This window comes from Vespa velutina, chromosome 4 (assembly GCF_912470025.1).
Source record: "Vespa velutina chromosome 4, iVesVel2.1, whole genome shotgun sequence".
Taxonomy (NCBI): domain Eukaryota; kingdom Metazoa; phylum Arthropoda; class Insecta; order Hymenoptera; family Vespidae; genus Vespa; species Vespa velutina.
Genome location: NC_062191.1, coordinates 6,537,957 through 6,556,782, shown reverse-complemented (window position 1 = coordinate 6,556,782; position 18,826 = coordinate 6,537,957). Strand labels below are relative to the sequence as shown.

Genomic DNA, 18,826 nt, shown 5'->3' with positions numbered 1-18,826 from the left:
TTTAGAACCATTCAGTTTCTGAAAGGAATATGGCGAGAAGGTTGACCAGAGATATTGTTTATTGTTTATATAAGTTCTAATATACATATATAAGAATTACAATGAGATCACGAATTAAATACGCTCTTTCTGTGTACTACCCAAAACAGAGTAACTAAAAAAGTAATCAAAAGCGTTAGGTTTAGATTTAGTTCTTAGTATAAAATTTTTTATTTTGGGAAACGTGATAGTGGTACAGGCAAAAATGCCTTTATGTAGTTGAATAGATGCAAATCTTAGGAAAACACTTTTGTACGAAAATTATATTCCCAATACTAATCACATATTCAATATATATATTGATAAATATTTGGTGGAATTATATAGGTTAGAGTATAATAATGTTTATTGAAAAAAGACTAGAATCTATTGAAGATGTAATAAAATTTGTTTTTGGTAGAGAAATTTCTTGGGATTTCATTCCATCTGTCAATCAAGAGAAAATATCACAGTCTCTAAAATATTAATAAAATTAGTCAATAGGTCATATAGAGAGTTCAATAGAAAGTTTCACAGAGAATCAGAATATGAATCAGATTTTTTGTTTATGTTTTTTATATAAAAGACAAATTAATAGATTATGTAAGCGCAATTAAAATCTATCCTATAAAATTAGAACATTTTAGAAAATCTAAATATAGTAATGTTTAAAAAAATTTACAGTTATTTGAGCCATCATAATGTTTGGATATTATTAATGAAAAATCATCAAAGTATTAATTTTAAATTAATTAAATAATTAATAAAACTAATTAACAATGTAATAAAAACCATCAAAGTATTATTTCTAACAAAAGTAAAAAGAGAAATGAAAGGAGTAATCACACCGTTGCCAATGTATGTACATATTTCAACTACTGAAGAATTGTAATTATAGATTTATTACCAAAGAACTTACTGTACGTGTCTATATTATGGCTTTTTATTCAGGTTTGTAATTTCAGTTAAAAAAAAATAAAAAGAAAAGAAAATTTGTTTTTTAATGGGAAAAAAAAAAACAAAAAGAAAAATCTCTATCCAATTTTTACATTAGATACCAGATTGGTTAAAAAAGAAAATTGCTTAAGGAAGATATATTGGAATATATTAAAGAAGATATATAAAATATATTGAATACAAATATGTAACATATAAAAATAGATAAAGATACATTATTAATGAGAATAATGTATTATTAATGTAAGTAAAAGTATATCCAACACTATAAAAATTAGTTGATTAGTTAAAAAATATCATCATGATTTGTAATGTTTATAAAGTATTATTAACTTTCGACTATTACTTTCAATCTATAAAGGACAGATATATAGTTAGAAAGTGCTGTTAGAATTATTTAATATATACAAAAATTATTCAATATTGCCCATTCCCAAACAATACTATTATCATCTTTTGTATAGCAACGTAACTGACCGCGTGTTAGTTTGAAAATGTATATTATGATTAAATGTCGCAATTGATCGAACAATCGAAAGAGATTGTTGAAACTTATATATGTATGCATATATATAACATAACATACATACATACATACATATATATCTACATATATACATACACACATACACAGTATGTAGGTTTCCTCGAAAAAAAATTTGTCCATGACAGCGTAAAAAAACTTTGAAAATAGTGAAACAGTTATCGGATGATCAGTCATTCTTGAGAAAGGATACGAAAGAAGGTAGGAAGAAAGAAAGGAAGGCAAAGAGAAAGAGAGAGAGAGAAAGAGAGAGAGAGAGAGAGAGAGAGAGAGAGAGAGAGAGAGAGAGAGAGAGAGAGAGAGTGAGAAAGAGCGAGTAACGTGGTAGGAGGTTGCTCGCGATTGAATTTCAGTCGAAGCGCGCCAGGCAGAGCGAACGTGGGTCTCGGCTGGGCTAGTCTTCTTTTTTTTTTCGTTTTCTATTCTATCTCTTTCACTGCGACTGCGCACGAGGAGAGCGCGAGTTTGCTGCTCGGCCTCGGTTAAGCGCGTGTTACGTCGGGCGCGCGCGCGCGCGCTCGCGCGTTCTCTCGATTCTCTCCGTGCGTTCGCGTTTCATACCTAACAGCGTGCAGTATATATCTCCTGCATCCTCCTGATTTTTCGGACGACGAATAGAAAAGGAGAAAGATAAAGGATGATAAGTGAAACCAGTGCGGTGCTGTGAGGTGTAATGTGTATTTTGTTCATTACTCGAGATGGATGCATTTCGAGAACCGAACGAGAGCATGTCTCGTATAAAGAATACATTTGTGTGATCCTCTAGTAACAATTTTGATTACGAGAAGAAAAGAGAAGCCAAGTTAAGCGAGAATGGAATTTGGTGGTTACAAAGGGACCGGATCACGCGTCAGGATGCGTCGACGTGCTGAATTGGGAAGACGTTTAACGAGGAGACTTTCATTGGTCGCAAAAATGCCGGCTGCCATTCTTAACAGGGCAAATCCGCCCGAACTTAGATCAATTGAGATCACTGCGATCGCACCCGACAAGACGCAACTCTCGGTGAGTTTTTATTTTTATTTACAAGTCCTTCACCGTCTGATATTTCTCGTTCTATCACGACATGTATTTTGTTCGTAAAAGAATAGAGAAATATTGTCGCTTCACAATTTGATTTTTAATGAAAGACATGTCGATAATTCATCGATCAAAAAATAAATAAGTCTAAATATGATCGTTAAATGCAATTATTGTACAATACAAAAGGTTCGATTCCTTTACAATCAAATTTCTTTGTAGCTCGCTTGAATATATACATGGATTTATGTATATGCGTTTTTTTTTATAAGATGCGGTGTTTCTTATGTGTAGGTGTAAAATATAAAGGCATAGACATGTGCAATGATATCATTTTTGAAAAGATAGAATCTTTAGCGTCGTAGTCATGAGTAACAACCCTTTGATTTTATAGATTTCATATAAAATATATTTGTGAGATTAAGATTATAAAATATTAGTCCTAATCGTAATATCTATTTATATTTTCTTAATATGTATTGTCACCATTTCTTGCGAAAGCAATTGTTTACAGGGTTTCTTTTTTTTTTTCTTGGCTAGTACGTGCAACTTCGTAATTTTTTTTTCTCTTTTCTCGTCGATTTGCCATCTAGTTTTGTTTTTATTTTCTTATCATACGTATATGTATGTTATATTACATTTTATAGAATATTAAGATGTAGGTTTAGATAATTGTTTCTTATATAAAGTAAAACATTATAAAAAAATTATCAATACGTGACCGATGTTTACCTTTTAGATCTTCTATCAAAAAAGTTCGAAAGTATTCTTCCAACGAATTTGGCAAAAATAAAAATTCCCATTCCGTTTTATATCAGCTGATATAGATTATTTCGCGATGACTGTCTCCTATTTTTATGTAAAAATTTTAACGATATTTAATTTCTTCTTTAAACAATATTATTTACTTTTGTTCGTGTTACGTACACGAATATATATATATATATATATATATATATATATCGTAGTTTGTTTAAAAAAAAGAAAGATTATAATTATAATTATATAAAAAGAAAGATTATAATATAATTATAATTATTGCAAAACAATCGGAGGGGGTGGGAGAAGGAGGTCATATGTATAATGATTAAAGAAAACCTGAATATCCGTGTTTAATTTGATTACGAAGTATTTTGATAAAATGGTATTAATTGTAAAATAAAACAATTAAAAATAGCATTTAATGTTATATCTATGGAGAACTAGAGACAGCAGGATATACATACATACATACGTACGTATTGATTGAGTTTTACGGAGCGGTTTCGCGGTGATATTGAAGTCATGCAGAGAGCTTTCACCGATGTTCTTACGTCATCTTTGAAGAAAGGTGACGACTCGTACCAGAGCGTAGTCGTCGCAAATATTATTCTTAAACCCATGGGAAATGTATAAAGCTCGAAATAAAATTAGTCGATGTGTACGAATTCTATTTAAAGTCATTTAATAATATACTGATCGTACGTTGGGTATATTATCTCTATAGGATATCATCATCACATCATTTAAAACCATATAAGCCAATTAAGAAATTACGAAGATAACGCGATCGTTGTGATACATATAAAAGAAATATCTTATCCTTTTTGGTCGTGCGTGTTAGGAGTATTTAAACGGCACTTTTGAAGCACGTCACCTATTAACGTGCATTATATATTATACAATGTATGATATATATCGTAAGGAACATATCATCGTATCGGTGTTGGATTGCAGTCGTACTATAATGCAATTTCAATGATTCGGTTGACAGATTTAAAATGAACAAGCTCTACGGGATAAGTCGAAGGAGAGAAAAAGTGTTGCGGACAGTTGCGTGCAATGTTGAAGAAAAGTTCCAAAGGCCGAGATTGAAATGACGTTTCATATGTACATATATATATATATATATATATATTATATACACGAGTAAAATTCTAGACAACTATAGTCAAGATCCAGTTACAGTACCTTCGCGGTTATTTGCTTATGCAATAGCAACTACCGTTTCAAACATAAGGTTTCGTCAAATCCTTCGAAATTTAAATGACTTAAATGACACTGAACAAATGATCGAGAAAAATGGATTTATTCTTCGGCGAGGCACTCGTGATTACGTTCACAATCGTTAATATCGCCATTATGTTTGAAATGGAATAAGAATGTGATTCTATGTGGATTAATATCTCTCTTAAACGAATCATCTGTTATTACACGAAGATTGATTTGACAAAGTTAATTTAATTAAAGTCAATTTGAAAATTAACACATAAATGATTTATTTAATATATACGTACGTTATCGGATTAACCAATGAATAATGTCGAAATTTTTTATATTTTAATATTTAAATAAACAACTCTTAATATATATATATTTTTTTTTTTTTTAATTAAAAATTCCGACATACATGAATTATCGGCCAATTCAATATATACAAATTGAAAGCTCGCATATAAAACTGAATAAGCGTATAACTCTTATTTTAAATGTATTTCTCGAATGTAGTATTAGTTATAGACGAAATACGCGTATCTCGATACAACCTCATGTTTTACTCTCTAAGGAGTGACCTTTCCTAGCCCTCTTCCACGAAATGCTGCTCGGTACTTCATGCTAATACTCTTTCCGTGTAGCTCGATCGCGTGTGTTCGATCGCGATACGGCCATCTTTTCGAGACATATGTACATACGTAGACATTCCTGTGAGAGTAACGTACTTGGTAGAGCTTTTTGCGCGAGTTAGTTGCATTTTCCATCACGTATATAGTTAATCTCTTACCGAGAGACGAAGCCATTCCTCTCTCTCTCTCTCTCTCTCTCTCTCTCTCCCTCTCTCTCTCTCTTTTTCTTTTTCTCTTTCTCCACCCGCAGTTTCGAGTATGTATACGATACCACTGATATTCGGTTCAAGAGCTATCGAGCTTACGGTCTCCCGTAATGGAAACACGCCGTGCAATATCGAAATACGCGCTCCGCAAGTTGTAACCTTACGCCATGTTTCTTAACGTATTGCTGATACAGGATACGCGGTTACGATTCGTGAACGTCGCGAGTTCTGTGCTGCCGACAATGAGTCATCGTAGATATCTACTAATTCCGATACCACCGCTCTCCTTTCTATATACATTATTCGATTATCCTGCGCTCTCACTATACCATAAATTGGAAATTATTCAATTTTAAAAGACCGTAGGAATAATTTTTTTTTCATACGATGTAAGTTACATTTTGACTGGCAAGGAGCGGATAAATTTATTGTTCAGATATAGATTTGATTCTATTATATTCTATTCGATAGATAAACGATAAGAAAAATTTAAGTTAATTGCAATCAAGTAACAACAATTAGGTTGTTTGTTTAAACGGCAACTTTGTTCCTCATAATAATCGAATTTCTTCTTCCGCTTTTGGGATTTTTTAAGTAGTCTATGTTTTACGATACAATGAGGCATAGAAAAATTGATTGATTTGTAATCTAAAAAGTCATAATATAAAATGACGGTCGGCTTCGTTAAATTTTGATTTGGCGATACTTATAATTACATTAGAATATATTTATCGAAATCAAAATCAACTTCTCAAGATATATATATGCATATATGCATATATATGTTAAGTATCATCCGCACACGGTTTAGAGAGCAGATAGCTATGCGCATATCTTCGTACGCATCGATGCATTGTTTAACAATGACGAACGATCGAAAACGTCCTTCGATAGCTAATAATAAAATTTTTTTTCTTCAAGGACGTCCAATTCAAAATGACCACTTAGATTAATGTCAAAATTATTATTTCCATATAAAACGTATCATTGCAGAGAGGTTGATAACATTTCCAGAGATTTCTTGTCGAAATCCTATATTTTCTGATGAAAAAAATTCTAGTAAAAAAAAAAAAAAAAAAAAAAAAAAAAAAATCGTAATTACGTTGAAAGCGCAAAAAATCAAGGTTATTCGTTAGATCGTCATTTAAATCATTAAATCACTTCCCTCCTATATAAAGAATAAATAAAAAACAAAAAATCTAATGTAAAGTAAAAAGTTATTAAACGATATATAACTTTGGTTTATGAAATTGAAAACGATATTTTTTTTTTTTTTTTTTTTATTATTTCGTAGCTATTTTGCAAGTTTTCAAACTGATAAATGAATGTATTGATTCGTTCGTTCGAAATTTGCATTTGGTTCGCATTGCGTTCGCGTTTACGTTTGGACGGCACGCATGAAAGCGCAGTCGCTTGCTTTCAATTCTATTCTCTTAACTCTGTTTAATCCGTATTCCGTAGCGTAGTGATAATATGCTGGATCGTGTTGCGTCGTTGGCATCGGACGTGGTATTATGTCGTGCGACTATCGACAGTCGGTAGGCGGATTTTTATGTAAATCAATGGCGCATTTTACAAGGCCATGAGCGTTTAATGTTCATCGATCGTGCGGAGAAGGAAAATGCTTCTTAATAATAGTAATCAAATAATTAACTATCAATAATAATATTAATAATCATCTCAAATAATTTATTTATAAATATATAGGTGTATAATTTCTCTATTATTCGAAAGATTTATTTATTTTAAGAGACAGATTTTCTTCGTTGTCGTTATTGTATCAGTTTTTTTCATTTTAATTTATAGGCTGTTTTATACATTTTTATAGAAATAAAAAACGTTGCTTAAAACATTAAATAATGTCATTTAATTTTATAAGAATGTGTGTCACGAAAATAAGGTGGCGTTTATGAAATGTAATTTCTTTTTCCTTTTTCATTTTTTTTGAAGTAGGGGCGAGCATTAATGCGATCACGAAGGAGAAAATCGTAAGGAACGGACAGGTAGAAATCTGACATGGGAACCCACGCGTTTTTTATATTCATCGTTGATGACATCAGTCGAAAAGCTTAGGAGAATATATCGTACGATTTCTCGAAGGTTATATCGCTATGAAGCGTCACATTATATCGCGATTTTAAATCGTGGTTCGCAACCGTTTCGGGAGTCGGCGTTACTATCGTCGAGAAAAGTAGGTGGACGAGAGACAACACAGAGGAAGATGACGTGGCGACGTCATTTCGCTCCTAATTCTCGTGTTAAATAGCATTTCGATCATAAGCCAAGGATAATCAAAAGATAGCCATGTTGACGAGTCGAAAATAATTTAAATAGTCGTATGAAAGGAGCTGGCTTTCAAAAGAAAGAAAAATAATTTTTATCACGACATTTTTCATTATGATAATAATTTTCTACGAGTACTCCCAAAATATTTTTTTTTTTTTGTACGAACACAATACATACAATTATTCTTATATATGCAGTTAATACGAGACAACAACGAGCATCTTCTCAATAAATCGTTTCGATCGAGACGATGTTGTCGAAGATATTGAACCGTGTTTTTCTTAGCACAGCTTCGTAGGAATTCCTAACGAGGTTGTTTCTGATTGGAAAGGATAGTTTTCGTGTCGGATGTTTAATGCATCGCGTGCATTTCGTTCCGCACGCCGAATGTCGATTTTTCATCATACATGTTTGTTCTCACGAATCGCGAGATTCATCGTATATAGCTGACCATTTAACATTTAACATAAATTGGATATGTCTATTTAAGATCTTCAATTATTTTTATATATTTACTTTTTGAGAACGATTCTATATAAGAATCAATCGTTCAGATCTTCGAATGCATCTTTTATATTATTTACATCGTTCGATGGAAAGACTAGTATAAATTCTATAATAAAAAGAGAATTAACTAACTTCTATGAATTTTTTATTATTTACCTCGTATGCGTCCGTTAGATGGGTATACGTAAGAGCAGCATCCTGTCGCTCCCAATCTCATTACAAGACAATGAGAAGCGTCGTTACATCTATCAAAGCGGAGGCATTCTGTCACGAGGCGGAAGACTATTTCGTCCGGCCGAAAGGAGCAGCAACCGGCTATTTCGACGTTACGATTAATTACACTCGGGAATTCTGTTCGTGGAGAAAGGGGTCCAATTGAAGACAATGCAGACTTCTAATAGCGTTCTTTGCTAACCTCTCTAGTTTATCTTACGTTATCGAACGTATTTTCGTTTGATGTATTTATCCTATCTAAAAGAAAATGTATACGATAAATAACTATGAAAAAGCTAATGTAATAATAGTGCTTCGTGAAAATAATAAAGAAGATTATAGAATGAAGGGAAAAGATAAAAAAGGTGTGTGCAATTCTAAAATTATGCAATTTAGATTCAACTTTATGATTTTGATTTGATAACAAAAGCAAAGTGTATGTGAACACTTCCTTTATCTCCTTTGATCAAGTGCATGCAAGAGCTCTTGAGGATAGACATAGAAGAAAATCATATTAATCATTATAAAAGGATTTCACAGGCTTACAAGTACGCTCGAAAATTTTAAATATGTATTTTATTATGGCTGATTATTGATACGTCTATAATTCGGAATAGAAAAATTATATTATAAGAGAAACATAATATGCAAACAGCAATTAAATTGGATATATGCCGCCATCTTGGCACGCCATCTTGGCACGCCACCTTTTGTATCAAGCTTGAAAGATATTCGGTTTATGTGAATTATAAATGTAACAATAATTAAATATTAATCTTTCTTACATAGCATAATACATTTGTCGAGATATGAAATTGGTAATAACCATAAGATGGATAGATCATAATCGATTGTAATAATTTTAAATAGATTGACCATATTGATTCCTCATATATTTTTAATAAAGATAGCAGTACAAATGACTTTGCAATAAACGTTGCATTATTTCTTTTACACTGATATTTATTAAAAGTAAAAAATTACGATTAGGTTTGGATTTTAAAAATATATTAAATCATTAAATTATATAAAATATATGCTATAAGATAGAGAAAGTTGATTACTAGTAATTAATTAGTTAGTGATCAGATTAATACACGTAATAAAAATATTTAGAAATCGCGGAAGATGTAAGCTTAAATTTACGGAAGTATGATTTTCTCTGTATCTTTCTATTTTAATATAATATAATTTATAACAAATATTTTTAAATGGATATAAATCTCTACAAAAATAATTGAGGTTTATAATTTTTATAAATTTTCTAAGCAATATGCTTACACGTATTTTGATCCATTATTTTTTTTTCAGTTATCTGCTTCATCTCCAGGAGCTATATCCCCTGTGGTTGCACCCGTTCTTTTAAAATACCGAGTATGCAAGCCAAGATTATTACTCGCCGGTTCGAGAGCCGAAATCGATCCTGCAGCCGATGTGGCACTTCTTCATGGAGAAATTTTGCTGATCGAAGATGCAGCAAGGCAATACGATCCACGAGGTGGTAAGTATTGATGATAATGTCTTTCAAATGAAGAAATGTACCTAAAGATCGATTAAATCGATTCTCAAATATCCATACGATAAACTCAACGTATTTCATTCTTGAACTCACTGTGATATCTGTCTATAATATTCAAGCATACGACATATATATATATATATATATATATATATATATATATATATATATATATGTTTAAAACAAAATTGTTAATCTTTTCTCTCTCTTCCCCCTCTCCCCCTCCTTTCTCTCTATTCGTAAGTAGGAATTGTTTTTTTTCGGTTCATTGAATCTATTATTCATTCAAGATAATAATCGACAATAATTCTAAAGTATCGAAAAATATTGCATTTTTACAGATATCGATCGAAGGTATAGAGCAACGGAGAAACTTTTGCACGCAGAGGAAGACTATCGAGAGACATTATGTAGCGCGAAAGAACTTTACGCCCGACCACTCGCTCGAACTTATCCCGAATTTCACGACGTCATTTTCCAACCACTTGCCGATCTTTCAAGAGTCAGTAATGAACACTGTCAAAGGGTGAGCCAACTTCGTATTACGTTATTGTATTTCGTCGACGTGCTATTACGACACGATGATAAAAGCCGGTGACCCTTTTGGCTCGATCCCAAATCTTATATGCGTTGTTCTAGCATAGAAAGATATTGTTTGTACGACGAAAAAAAAAAAAGAAGAAAATGAGATACAGATTGATTTGGAGAAAAAAGATATCAAAGAAAAATATTCGGAAATAGATTATGATTATCGAATGAATAAATAAATGACCTGATTGCTTTGACTGCGCATTTAAAACTCTCCAAGAGTTTGTCGAGCCATCTTGCGAATAATTCTGATAACACAAGAAATATTAAATCGAGCAAGTGCGAACGTTACCGCGTAAAGGACGTCATTTTCAATTTGGTAATTATTGGTTATCTTTGATACAATTTATAACATAATAATATCTTTCTATGTCACTCATGTCACCATGAGATACATAAGATATGTATATGGAAGAGGAATCTAGAAAATAATAGGTTTATCCTCCATCAGCCGTTATTGTAGCCTCTTATTGTACGTACACATTTACAATTTTAGAATTATCAGCAGAATGTATTTATTACATGCGTGTTCATCCATTTACAAAGTTATTATAATACGAATCGTTATGAAACGAAGTATGTACTTTATAAGATATTTTTAGAAGAACTATACTACGGTTGCTATTTAGAACGGTTAGTATAATCGTGATAATATATAGCACATCCACTCACTTTCAAGGACTCTATCCATACAACAAAGATACATAAAGGAAGCAGAAATTATATGCAACATACACAGGTTTTCGAGTTGTTAGTGTTGATACTAACGATGAAAATATTTGATGGACGAAGCAATTTGCATATAATTTATTTTATAGATACACTTTCAATGATATTAACGAGAAACACTTCGTCGGATTGCCATTTTTCTTCTATTTCATCTTCTTATTAGTTTTATCTTCGTTTTATTTTATTATCATACGAGCATTTTCCGTATGAAGTTGCATAATTTTGAACGCACTCGCGATGGATTCCTTTTTATCGACGCGTCGACGATATATTGAAAGATACACAGCTCATATGAGAGATGGCGACACTTTACTCAAGACATTCTATATATATATATATAACTAACTTTTTGATTACTTAAATTTTAATTAGAAAAGAAAGGAAAAAAGAAAAAATATCTGTACACGTATAATTTTTTTTTTTTTTTAATGAAAAGATTTTTTTATTTCGATTATCCAAAAATGTTGACGACATTTATATTTAAAAATACACGATATAAGGACAGTTGTAAGAATATATATAATATATTATTTTCATAAATAGCCACTGTAATTGGTTAAGGTATTAAGAAGGCATTATTGTTGCTTAAGTAATTACAAATTAATGTAGATATTAATTTCCATTTTTTTTTGTAAGTTTTAATTTATGTATTTATGTATCTTTTTGCATTAACTTATAAAAACGTTCAATTTTTAAAAAATCAACAAGTAGACAAAACTGTCTTGTATAACGCTCCATTAACTCAACGTCAGACTCGTCATGTATTATACATGGATTTCCAAACTTATATCTTGGTCATTGTATTTTAAGAACCAATTCTACTACACATTTTTATTTTTTTCAGATATGCAGAGTACTTGAGAATTGGGATGCCAGTACTTTCAAACAAAGTAAGTATATAAAACGTGGATGCGTATATCGTATATACATGTATATACGTACCCGAATAAACGTTTAGGATATCTTAGAGATTTTAGAGAGATAATCAATTAATATGATATTTATTACTCTCAATTTCATTAAATGATATTAAAAGCGTTCAATTTGTTAATAGGTGACTTATTTCCAAATTCTTTCTGGAAGTCTTATTGGGAATATCTGGAGAGCTACAGTGAGGCTAGAAGAACTTTGGAGGAACTAAAAGCTTCTGAAGATACACTGCTACACTTTCTTACTTTGAGACAAGCTGCTGCGAGACATTCGCCATTGTCTTTGCTTCTTCTACCGGTGAGTTATTAATCTTTCGATAAAACTAACGATGCATTTTATTTAATCAGCCGAATTACTATCGAAATTTCTTAATTTTCAATAAATGATCCGAACCTTACCTTGGTAATTGAAATACATTAAACCCTTATGATGGGAATATATATCGCACGATTGATTCTGGTAAGATACACGAAATGCATCAATGTTTTACAACACATTGATGAAATTTACATTGTTCGTTGATCAAAGACGCAAATATGTATTTTTTTTTTTGCTATTTTAACTGTTAATTTTATTTTTCTTTTTTTATTTTAGAATCCCTTCCTTTCGTTTCACATCTCTTCGTTTAGAAGACTGTAACTTTCTTACAGAGTTTGAGAAATAAAACTCGTAAAAGTAAAACTTGTAAAACTCGTAGTTCACTTTCTTGCAATTAATCGATATGAAAGATCATGATTTTTCGATTTCAATCGTTAAAAACAAGTGGCATTAAATTAATATAAAAAAATTATATCATTTAGATAAGTCGAAAGTATCCAGATCGATATTCGTTGACTGAAAGAGGAATCTTTTCTCGTGAATGTGAGAGGGTAACAGCCTCACTTGCGCACGCGCACGCAATCGCAAAAAGTTTGGCGCGTGAGCGCGAAACCCCCAGGCGAAGTAAGTCCTGATCGCCATGGTAACGACGGGACGAGGCGGAGAAGATCAAGGGTACTCGGGAATGGTCGGCTCAGGAACGGTCGATTCGGGGACAGTCGACGAGAGTCGTCGACATTCGGAATTGTTCGGCTAAGCGAGGCCAACCGGTCGAGTAGCGCGCAGTGTTTGCGTGAGCAGTTCGGCTCCGACCACGTTACTTGTTGGTTCTTTCGTGTTTTGTTTCCATAACTTGAAATCTTCTCTTGATCTTCACATACGCCACCGTAACTTTTCGAAGTTCTCTTTTTCGCATTAATATTTATCGCATATAAGAGAGTATACGAAGCTGAATAAATATAAATCGAATACAATTTTTATTTCTGTTTTATTTCCGCGTGTGTACGCGTCGTCTTGTGCGCAACAGGTCGCCGACAATCGTTCGAGTGAGATGATGTTGGTGTTGGTGTGAACGTTTTGTCGTTCTTTCAACGTGTGGTACACGGTATGGATGTGCTACCGGAAAAACATTCGAGGATAAGATAATCGTCCTCGTTGAAATGCCTCCATTGCTTTTCTGACAGAGTCAAGTAGGAAAAAAAAAGAAGAGCGGAAGAAAGAGAAAAAGAGAGAAAGAAAGAGGGATAGAGAGTAGTAATTGGTAGAGCAAGAGAGGGGGCGAGAGAGAGAGAGAGAGAGAGAGAGAGAGAGAGAGAGAAAAAGACAGAAAAAAAGAGAGAGAAAGAGTGAGAGAGACAGAGGAAGAGAGGGAGAGTGTGAGAGAAAGATCGTTTGGATTCTCGAGCAAGGTCCTCGAAGGTCGAACGATGACCATGTTCGGTAGCCTCGTGCAGAGGCTGACCTCACCCGTGACCTCACCGACAAGTCCGAGACGTCGCTTTAAATCGCCTTCAAGGTGGGAAGTGCAGAGTGATCCTGAGGATGTCGATTCTGCTGCACCGGCTAGGAAATCGAGAGCTAAACATTTGTTGGATAAGCGTAAGAGCAAGAGCAGGTCGAGAGGATTGAACAACAATGATGGTCCGACCGGTAGCGGCGCTGCTGCTGGAGCACAGTCGGTTGGCTTTTCAGGCGGGGGGGACGTCGCCGTCGGCTGGCAGGACGTCGCCTTTCCACCGCTCCGTGGCACCAAGAGTCTCGGCAGGCTCGACGGTATGAAAGAGGTGAGAAATGCGATTCTCTGAGCTACTCTCTTTTTACCATTCAACTTTTTTCATCGCGAAATCCTATCTCGACGTTCTATTTAGTCGATTATATCGATTCATGGAAACTTATTGTGGCGACTTTTTCTCGACAATTTCCGCACCTTCCTGGAAACGTTTGCGAAGGAATCTATCTATTCGAGAAAGAGAGAAAGAGAGAGAGAGAGAGAGAGAAAGAGAGAGAAAGAGAGAGAGAGAGAGAGAAAAAAAACGAAAGTTTCGTCGGTCCGACCTTTAGCAAAGTATATGACTCATTTATCTACTTTAATCCTTTGCAGTGGTATTTCCTCTTTTACGTTGTTAAAATACTGGTCGAAATTATATTTCAATTAACATAACTATTATATTATTATTGTGTAAATTAAACGCATGTTTATTCATATACAAGAATTTATTGAACAAAAAATAATTTCATGAATGTAATAATTTAAAATCAATGGATCTTAGTTTATAAACATTGTTACGTTGACCATAACCAAACATATGATCCCGTTTCGTGGATTAAATCTCGTTGAAATAAAATTTAACGCAAATTGATAAGCGCAAAGGTTATGAACTGTGTATTTATTTATTTATTTATTTATATGTTAACGGGAAATAAACGTGATTACATGCGATGCAAGGGGGAAAAAAAACCATGAACGTATTATATTGCGGAAACTAAAATAGAAAGTTGGAAAATATATTTGAAAGTAATAGTCTTTCATACTAAACTCATTTAATGTAGGAGAAAACGTTTCACGCATTATATATATATACATATATTACTTGCAGGACAGATCAATCGATGTATTAATAAAATTAAATCGAAGTATAAATAAAATTGATGTATTAAAAAAAAAATTTTATTGGTATTTTTTGAAGGAATGAAATAATATTTAATCTAATATCATATTGATATGCGACTTGCGTAGGTGTGTGTGTATATATATATATATGTACATATGTATATATGTATGTATGTATATATAAGTATCTATAAACACCAATCTCGAAGTTTATGTTTTACTTTTGCAACAAAAATCGTGCGGAATGCGAATATAACAATACACACACATACTCACATATATATTATAATCTAGATTATATAACGTAACTTTTACTTTACGAATACTTATTATCCAATGATAATTAATTTCAAAGATGATTGCTTCATTAACAATTTCTTCATTGTTAGATTGACCGATGTAATCGTTAACAAAATAATCAATCACAATCGTAATCTACTTTCCGGCAATTCTCGCGAAAAAGATCGAAGACCGATCTTTCTTTCTTTCTTACCCTTCTTTTTTTTTCTTTTTTTTTTCTGTCGAGAGAACTTGGATAAGACGAAGATTGACGAGACTTTCTCTCGATCATCTTTTAACGATCCTCCACCATCTTTTCTCTTCGTACATCTACTCACTCTCTCTCTCTCTCTCTCTCTCTCTCTCTCTCTCTCTCTCTCTCTCTCTTTCTTTTTCTCTTTTTTCTCCTTTTTTTCTTTTTCTCGAGTTTTATCTCGCACCTTATGCATGTTAGCCCGGTGAGCCTATTGGAATTATCTTATCTTAGTCGAGGCTCAATACACATTTAGGTGTACGCATGTTTTAACACAAGTCGTCCTCCATGCAAAAGCATGTAAACGCGCAAAAAGTTTCCGTACTCAAGGCCTTTCTATCGAACTCGAGTTAGTATACCCTCAATTAGAAATAATTTCGCTAGTTAAGCCTATACAAATTCATTTATATCAACTTTTCATTATTACTTTATTTATTTTATTTTAGTTTATTTCATTTCATTAATTAATTAATTTATTTATTTATTGTTTTGATAACAATAAGTTAACAAACTGAAAGTTTCTCTTTTCAATTTGTTTTTCAAGCTAACCTTAATCTCAATTAGGGATGCTGTAATTGGTATATGTAACAACTTCTACGTGGTAGCTGCATATATCACGATGCCGATTAAGAGAGCAAGTCAGTAGTAGATAAATCCTGTGATGATATTGCAACTATCCGTGCCAGATGGTCTCTCTCTTTCTCTCTCTTTCTCTCTCATTTCCTCTCGACCGATCGATCGATCGATCGATCGATGGATCGTCGATCGATAGGGTTCCGAGTCAGCGGGTAGTCGGATCGCGTCGTATTCGTACGACCGTTACCTTCGATGCATCATACTTTTTACGCATACATATCACATTTGAACTTATTCGAATTGCATTCACATGCGGGTTGTGTTTACGCGATATAAGAGTAAAAGTTTTCTAAACTCATTTTTCTTTCTTTTTTTTTTTTTTTCTTATCTAAGAAAAGTAATATAATGTTGAAAAAAAACGCAACGTTTTATTCGGTTTATAATATGTACTTCTCTGTCTTTTACTTACATAGAGACACGAGGAAATTCGTTTATTGTACATAATATAAATGATAGATAAAGAAAGGGAGGAAGATGAAAAGGAAAAAGAAAAAGAAAAGAAAAAAAAAAAAGGATTGGCTTGTAACGCGATTAGTTATACATTCGTATGAGTGCTCGTAAAACGAGATTCCTCTCCACGAGCCGTAATCTGTCGTACGTGATGTCTCTCGTCTTTGTCGTTCGACTATAGTCGTTGATTCGACCAGGTCGCACCTACGCGTCTTATTCAAATATTAATCCGAGAGGATACACGTACATACCGCATACATAGATGTTCAACAAGAGCATAAAAAAGGATCCATACGTGGATGATTCGAGGATGATTCGAGCTCTAACATTGGTCACCGACCACTTTTCTTTTATCATCCACCAAACTGACAACATTTCTTTTATTCTTTTTTTCCTTTCTTCATTATTTTATTTTTATTTTATCTTTTTCTTTTTCTTTTCTTTTTTTTTGCTTCTCCGTTCTTTTTTCATCATGAAATATAAAAACTGTAAACAACACTATCGTAGCTGGCAAATTGTCTTTTATTAAAAGTTATTCGTAAAACGTTAAAAAACAACTAATAGTTCATTTGTATCATTTAATTAATAGAAGATGCTTCAAATATCGTTTTTCTATTTCGATAATTTTTTTAAATGTGTTTGAAAAACTTTCTTTCGATTTTATCATTAACAATTCTTTCACACTTATATTCAGAGATTATCTAAGTAGTCAATATACAGATCCCTGAATATCAATTCTTTTAGAATGGAAAAATGTCATTTAATATCATTCACGCGTTTCAAGAATGAGGTGAATCAGGCAGCTACCGTTTCGATATCACAATGAGATATGACCTACCAAATATAATAACCATTTTCACCATTTTCGATATAATGTTAGACGGTATTAAGTGATAAAGTTCTCATTATGTATAGATTATTTGACATGTAATGTAGACATGTAAATTGATTTGGTATGTAATAAAAATAGAATCGCATGGATAAAATAGAAAAGAAGAAATTGCGTTCGAATCCGTTAGAGATTTGCATCACAATGTCAAATCGGGACTGTTGTGTTGTGTAGCTCCGAAGGTGGTGTCTCTAAGAGGATGCAGAGAGATCTTATATATGTGGCGCATGTATTGGACGTTCCAAGAAAGAGGCTTGGCTTTTAGGACGATATGCGAATGTATATGCTAAATATGTATACATTCGTTCCTTCGATCCCCAATGGGTTCCTACGCAGTTATATGTATATATCAGAGTGCATGGATATATGTACGAACGAATGCACGCACGAATGCACGCATGGAGAACCCGCTAGGATGTTACGGGTGCAAGGGTGGAGAGGGTTTCTTTCTCTCGACAGTTCTTCACCTCGAATCTTGTACGAGCGACACACTCCTTTCCATCTCCTTGTCCTTGCATTCTTTCTTCCCGTATATTCTTCTTTCTCCCTTTCTCTCCCTTTCTCTCTCTCTCTCTCTCTCTCTCTCTCTCTCTCTCTCTCTATCTCTCTCAATTTTTAAAGATCTTTTTTCCAGCTCCACCACCCTTGATCTTTTTCAGGGATCCTTTTTCTTCGAGTATGTGATTTATGCCACAACGAAATGAAGATCTAGAGAGCACCTTCGACCTTCCCTCAGATTCTTTCCTACTCACTATATTTCTTAAAAGAGGAGCTAAAGGGGGAGAGGAGGGGAGGTGGCGGGGAACGGAGAAAAAAGTAATTTTTTTTTTCGCGTCGTCGTCGTCCTCGTCGTGGCATCACTATCTGCGGGTTCGTCGTTGATCGTGAAATGATTTGTATAACCCCGCATGGGATGATCTTGGCTGTGTTCATCTCGTCGCATTTTATCTTTTATCTTTTTAAAACCTAAACTCGACTAGAAGGTTTTAACCATTATAACACTGCTTTAGAACATAACACCTGACATATCTGTATAAAATTGATTTTCCATGTTTGGAATTTAAAAGGGAAGAAAAAAAAAGGAGGGAGGGATTCTCTATTCCTTCTTACAAAATTCTAAAGTTATACACCACACACATATATGCACACGCATGCACATATAAATTTTACAATTAGATTTAATGCGACCTGCCATTATTGGAAAAATCGATTTCTTTTATTTACAAAGAAATTGATCTATTTTAAAATCAAAATTTCCTTTTCTTACATT

General features: G+C 33.1%; 1 protein-coding gene across 3 annotated transcripts in view; it reads left to right on the top strand.

Annotated features, from left to right (window-relative positions):
• Positions 1 to 34: 34 nt before the first annotated feature.
• Positions 35 to 18,826, top strand: part of LOC124948857 (rho GTPase-activating protein 20-like) — a 60,302-nt gene continuing 41,510 nt past the window's right edge. The window contains exons 1-5 of one of the 3 annotated variants that reach the window (XM_047493096.1): positions 35 to 2,524; positions 9,666 to 9,855; positions 10,215 to 10,399; positions 12,035 to 12,080; positions 12,245 to 12,417. In XM_047493096.1, coding sequence (XP_047349052.1) covers positions 2,333 to 2,524; positions 9,666 to 9,855; positions 10,215 to 10,399; positions 12,035 to 12,080; positions 12,245 to 12,417 — 786 coding nt within the window. In that variant the 5' untranslated portion in view covers positions 35 to 2,332. Of the gene's footprint in view, positions 2,525 to 9,665; positions 9,856 to 10,214; positions 10,400 to 12,034; positions 12,081 to 12,244; positions 12,418 to 13,096; positions 14,223 to 18,826 lie in introns of those variants that run through there. The other 2 variants (XM_047493097.1, XM_047493098.1) reach the window with 2 other exon arrangements.